Source organism: Primulina tabacum, chromosome 11 (assembly GCF_025594145.1).
Source record: "Primulina tabacum isolate GXHZ01 chromosome 11, ASM2559414v2, whole genome shotgun sequence".
In the NCBI taxonomy this organism is placed as follows: domain Eukaryota; kingdom Viridiplantae; phylum Streptophyta; class Magnoliopsida; order Lamiales; family Gesneriaceae; genus Primulina; species Primulina tabacum.
The window spans coordinates 31,144,719-31,151,155 of NC_134560.1; the positions used below are offsets into that span (position 1 = coordinate 31,144,719).

The window sequence follows — 6,437 nt, forward strand, 5'->3', positions numbered from 1 at the left end:
TATTCATGAAATATCGACCCCACAGACAATCAAACAAAATTTGGTTTTTCTGGGTCGAGTTTTGATATTTGGGTCGTGTCTCTTTAAAAGCAACCCAGATTCATCAAAATGAGACCCAAATGATAGGGCTTGCTCGGGTTTTGATAATGTGGGAATCGAATTTTAGAATGGAATGTGATGGATTTGAAGAATAAGAAGAAACCGAGAAGATCCAAGAGATCAAGAAACTAACTGTTGATTCAAATTTGTACATTTTTTAATGTTTAGAATAAATATTATTTTGATTAAATTCTGTTTTAATTATATTTAGTTATATATTTATGGTTAAACTGACTTTTAATCGTTATTAACAAAATGATAAAATACTCGCACTCCCTTCTTCTGAGTTTTAATCGTTACGAGCAAATTTTCCTATTATTTTCCCCTGTATGTATGTATCGCTGGCCAAACTCCTCACAACGGGAGCGAATCAGAACATGAAGCTGCACACTTGCGGTAGTGCTTCTACTGACGTTGGATTCTCAACTCAAGCTCAGTGTAAGCTCCAAGCTGCTCGTTTTCCTTTCTATGGTAAGCTTTTTCTTGGGTTTCAATCACACCATCATCTCCTATTTGGTACAAGTCTGTACGCGAACAAAAAGATTTCAATTATTGGCCACAAAACTGGGGGGTTTATGGGGTCTAAGCCTCTGGGTCATTCCAAGATTGCGGATTTTCCGAAGAAGAACATACATAAAGGAAAGAATAATAAAAAATATGGAGGTATATTGCCGTCCATTTTGCGGTCTTTAGAGGCCGGAAGTGATGTTGAAAATACCCTTGAGTTGTACTATGGGAAGCTTAGTCCCAAAGAGCAAACCGTGATTCTGAAAGAACAACGCAGGTGGGACAAGGTTTTGAGGGTGTTTGAGTGGTTTAAGTCTCAGAAAGATTATACTCCCAATGTAATTCACTATAATGTGGTGCTTAGGGCGTTGGGTAGAGCTAAGAAATGGGATGAGTTGAGGCGTTGCTGGATTGAGATGTCCAAAGCTGGAGTCTTTCCCACGAATAATACATTTGGAATGCTTGTCGATGTGTATGGAAAAGCAGGGCTGGTGAGGGAGGCTCTTTTATGGATCAAACATATGATTTCGAGAGGAATTCTCCCAGATGAAGTTACTATGTCTACAGTGATTAAGGTGCTGAAGGACGCAGAGGAATATGACAAGGCTGATAGGTTCTTCAAGGATTGGTGTGCAGGGAGGATTGAATTGGACGATCTTGATTTGGAAAATGTGGGTGATTGTCCTATTAGTGTGAAGGAGTTTTTGTTGACTGAGCTTTTTCGGACTGGTGGGAGGACACAGTCTCTCACAGATAAAAGCACGTTGGAAAAGGATTATTCTGTAAGAAAACCATGTCTTACTGCTACTTATAATACCCTCATAGACTTGTATGGAAAGGCCGGCCGCTTGAAAGATGCCGCCAATGTGTTTTCTGATATGTTGAATTCTGGCGTGGCACTGGATACATTTACTTTCAACACGATGATATTCATTTGTGGTAGTCAGGGTTATATGTCTGAGGCCGAGGCGTTGTTTAGTAAGATGGAGGAAATGGGGATTTTTCCGGATACAAAAACTTACAATATATTCATCTCCTTGTATGCTAATGTGGGGAACATTGATGCAGTTTTTCGGTGCTATAGAAAGATCAGGGAGGCTGGTCTTTTCCCTGATGACGTAACCCATAGGGCTTTTTTAAAAATTCTATGTGAAAGGAATATGGTTCAGGAGGTAGAGGCCGTGATCGAAGAAATGGAGAACTCGAAAATGCATATCAACGAGCACTCTGTCCCCATACTTGCAAAGATGTATGTTAATGAAGGATTAACTGAACGGGCAACTTTTGTGGTTGAGAAGTCCGAATTGTATGGTTGGTTGTCATCAAGGACATATGCTGCTATAATGGATGTATATGCAGAGAAGGGACTTTGGGGTGAAGCTGAGGCATTATTTTACGCTATAAGGGATGGTGGTAAACAGAAGGAAGTTTTGGAGTATAATGTCATGATGAAAGCCTATGGTAAAGCTGAACTATATGACAAAGCTATATCTCTCTTCAAGGGTATGAGAAATCAAGGAACATGGCCCGACGAGTGCACATATAACTCTCTTATACAAATGTTAGCTGGAGGTGATTTAGTGGATGAAGCAAGAAACCTTAAGACTGAAATGCAAGAAGCAGGCTTTAAGCCCTCTTGTTTAACCTTCTCTGCTATTATTGCTAGTCTCACAAAGAAGAATGGTCTCTCTGATGCAGTTTATGAGTATCAAGAAATGCTTCGAGCTAATATAAAACCAAACGAAATTGTTTATGGGTTGTTAGTGGATGCTTTTGCCGAGGCTGGAAAATTTGAAGATGCCATTCACTATTTCAATGTCATGGAAGATTCTGGGATTCCAGCAAATCAAATAGTTTTGACCTCTATGATCAAGGCCTACGGTAAAATTGGGTCTGTAGAAGGAGCAAAACGGTTGTATGAGAGGATGAAAAATTTGGATGGGGGTCCTGATATTGTAGCATCTAATAGTATGCTTAATTTATATGCAGAATTGGGAATGGTGTCAGAAGCAGGGTCGCTATATAATTATTTACGAGAGAAAAATTATGCTGATGGGGTTACATTTGCGACCATGATGTATGTTTATAAAAACATGGGCATGCTTGATGAAGTCATTGAAGTTGCAGAGGAGATGAAACAGTCGGGTTTGGTGAGGGATTGTGTAACATTTAATAAAGTCATGGCATGCTATTCCACGTATGGGAAGCTAGTTGAGTGTGGTGAATTGCTGCATGAAATGTTAATGAATCATAAGATTTTTCCTGATGGGGGAACCTTTAAAGTGCTTTTTACTGTGTTAAAGAAGGGTGGCATTTCCGATGAAGCTGTGGAACAGCTCAAGTCATCTTATCAGGATGGGAGACCATTCGCCAAGCAAGCTGTGATAACCTCTGTTTTCTCTATAGTTGGGCTGCATTCATATGCTCTTGAATCCTGTGGAAATCTTAAAAAAGAAGACGTGGGCTTCAATTCCTTGGCGTACAATGCTGCAATCCGTGCTTATGTAGCATATGGGAAGACCGATGAAGCATTGAGAATGTTTATGAGAATGCAAGATGAGGGACTTGAGCCTGACATCGTTACTTTAATTAGTCTTGTTAATTGTTATGGAAAAGCTGGCTTGGTCGAAGGCATAAAGCGCATATATAGCCAATTAAAGTATGGAGCTGTCGAGCCAAACGAATCCTTGTTCAAGGCAGTAATAGATGCTTACAAAAATTCCAATAGGCATGACCTTGCTGAATTGGTCTCTCAAGAGATGAGATTTGCTTTTGATACCCAACTATTTACAGATTCTGCTGTTGAAGATGCACCCAATGAACTAATGCATGAAAAAACCGCACATGACATGTGAAAAAGTTCGTGAAGATGTGAAAAATCACTACATAGCTATACCAAGATTAATAAGTTTATTTTTGTAGGTCTTTAGAATTTAAAGAACCATGTGCACTCACTATAAATGTGATTGACACGGTGGAACATCAGAACTGTACACTTCAGGCGTACATGTGTTCAAGTTTCTAGTGAAACCGGTGATTTTTTTCATTGGCTGAACCAAAAGATTGGTAATTTGATTCAGAGTGTGAAGAAGTCTCTCTCTTTTTGACATGAATAATAGAATGGAAACTGGAAGATGTTAACTTTCTTGTAAATCTTGCAAGTTTTCTCAGATATTGAACAGAATTGTTACATCTTAATTGAAGATCTGTTTGATTAAGTTTTATTAAAGAGTAGTAGAAGGAAGTGTGTAAATGTCAGGAATCCATACTGTTGAGTCTTTTCTTTGTTTTACTATCAAGTTCATGCTTCTTATTCTATTCTCTCAGTAAAGGATGCTTTTAAGTTAAAGGATGAAAACAATTAAGAAGAGGAACCGGGAAATGATAAATTGGAATCCTGGTTTTGGCTATTCTAACTGGACTATCCGAATCTATCGGATGGACGAACTTGAGTTACGTGGATTCATATTTTGAGTTTATTATTTTTATCGAACTTGTTCTATAATTGTTGATACACACAAATCATCAGATTTAAATTTTGAAGTTAAGTTCAATGTTTATAAATATAGTCATTTGTGGCTGTTATTATTGTTTGCAATGAAACACGTCCTATTTACTAAATATATTTGGCCTTAGTGGCAGAACAGAAGGGGTGTTCGAAGGGGCCGTCAGTATCCTTCCGCCCTAAGTTTTCTTATAGATTTATATGCTTTTTTCTGTATTTAATGTAATTCGTTCTTCCGCATGATTTTGGACTCCTCTACTGTGTTGCCTCTGAAGGACATTCGGTCATGTTATGCACCTGCATATACGACATAGGATGGATATGGAACAAACTGGAAATCTATTTTATCTTTTTAAATCTCTTAATTCAGATGCTGATTTCTGAGACGGCTGAGAAAGGTATAAAATTTTAAGTGTCGGTGGGTTAATGAAACATTGGTGTCAGTATATGTGTTCTTGTGAAATATTGACAGGTACTTCTTTACTTTGAAACGACAATTCTAGCATGTGTTTATCAGTTTATGTTGCCTATTCGAGTCTTGAGCTTGCTTTTTGTTTTGGATTATTTGATAAAAACTTGCCTATAGCTAGAAGAAAATTGGAAGGCTGAGATAGTTGTTTCGATTACAATACTTGTGATTTTTACGATTATGAACCTGATTAGATTCTTATGCGCTCAGAATGCTTGTTGCATGCACAGATTGGTGCCCTCCAAAAATTCAAAGATCATGCACTAAAAAATTGATGAGTATAATTCTCTAGCATTAAGGCTTATAAAATGGTATCAATTCAAGAATACATTTTGTTACAACCTGCTATTTATGATTATAGCTACAGTAATCCAGATCCCACATACTTTTTACACATTTTTGTGAAAAATCGATATACTTCAAGTTCCTATTAGTCCTTTCTCTAAGGACAAGCACACGTTTGGAATGTAACGTCCCGAAAATTTGAAGGTCCACGTAAATCACATACATGTAAGATTATCAAATTTCTTATGTATTTTAATTAAATTATTTTAATTGCATATAGTAAATTTGGTAGACATGTTTACATGCTTAAAAGATAGTTTTCTACTAGAATACATAAAACTATATTTTAAAGGTTATTCGATCGCTATCGAAAAACGGAGACCGGGGACCACATAAGGGAATATATTTTTATTAAATAATTATTTTTAATTTGTTAAGGTGTGGTGTATTTTAAATGAAAATTTCGAAAATGAGGTGTTTTGAGGTGTTTTTATACGTCGGGTCGTATTTTTAAACGGTATTCGATTTTCAACTAAAATATGAATTTTTCGAGAACTCAGCTATTAATTTCAAGAACTTTTCTAAACAAAATATTTTAAATAATAACTAATGGGTTTATTGTGCCTATTATACTTATTTAATGGGCTCAAGTTTGCACCATGAGTTTTAACTAGAATAAGAAGCCAATAAACCTCCCCAACCACACTACAACTCTCGCCCCTCATCCCCTAAACAACTAGAACTCCTCCTAGCAGCCAAGACACGCACTCCACACATAAGTTTGAAGAGGAAGGTTACGTTGTTCTTGAAGAAAATCAGCAAGGGTCCATCTCCGCCATCGTTCCTCGCATTGCCAAATTGTTTTCGAGCGTAATATACGCGAAGGCACATCTTAATCTTTTTTTTCTCATCTATCACAACATAATATATGTTTGATACATGATTGCATGAAAAACATGATGTACTTTTTATATTTTCGTTTTTATGACATGTCATGGACAAAACTTGTGTTTTTATAATCCAAAACTCGTGTTAATGATGCATAATGGGGCTGTCATCATATGGCTATGGGAAGGAGTGTTTTTCGACATGTTTAAGGGCACTTAAATGGGTGTTTAAGGTTTGGAAGAGATAGGAAATGAATAAGAAGGAAAATAGACTCCTTAAGGGCTAGGACTCTTCGACTAGGAGTCTTCGAGGGTCACGGCAAGGGGTCCTGAGGGGGCTGAACCGTGGTTCTAGATAGGCTGCACGATGGCTGGTTTGAGGCTAAGGGGCTATGGCCGTGAGAGGAGGAGTTGCGCATGCAATGGATCAAATTTGGGGGTGCGTGGTTCTAGGTCTTCTAGGCTCGGTCCAGTAGGGTCCTTAGGGGTTACTCATGGTCCTAGGAGGGTCAACTAAAGTATGGACATGTGGCTTAAGGGGCTGGAGTCGAGGTTAGCTTAGGATCGAACCAGGTAGGGGCTAGAGTTTCTGTAACGTCTATTAATTTTAAAAGCACAGATTTTTTTTTTAAAACCTCACATTTTCGAAATAATATTTAAAATAATCGTAATTATCTTACCGTAA

The 6,437-nt window shown here is 37.6% G+C and overlaps 1 protein-coding gene across 1 annotated transcript; it reads left to right on the plus strand.

The window, feature by feature from the left end:
• The first annotated feature begins 367 nt into the window (after positions 1-367).
• On the plus strand, positions 368-3,685 carry LOC142517997 (pentatricopeptide repeat-containing protein At1g73710). The gene has a single exon (XM_075620563.1). It carries the CDS (start codon positions 429-431, stop codon positions 3,459-3,461), a length of 3,033 nt encoding a protein of 1,010 aa, XP_075476678.1. The 5' UTR covers positions 368-428; the 3' UTR covers positions 3,462-3,685.
• The last annotated feature ends 2,752 nt before the right edge of the window (positions 3,686-6,437 follow it).

Excerpts from the sequence above, each read along its gene's own strand:
- LOC142517997 (XM_075620563.1), top strand. The coding sequence starts at position 429 with ATGTATGTATCGCTGGCCAAACTCCTCACAACGGGAGCGAATCAGAAC.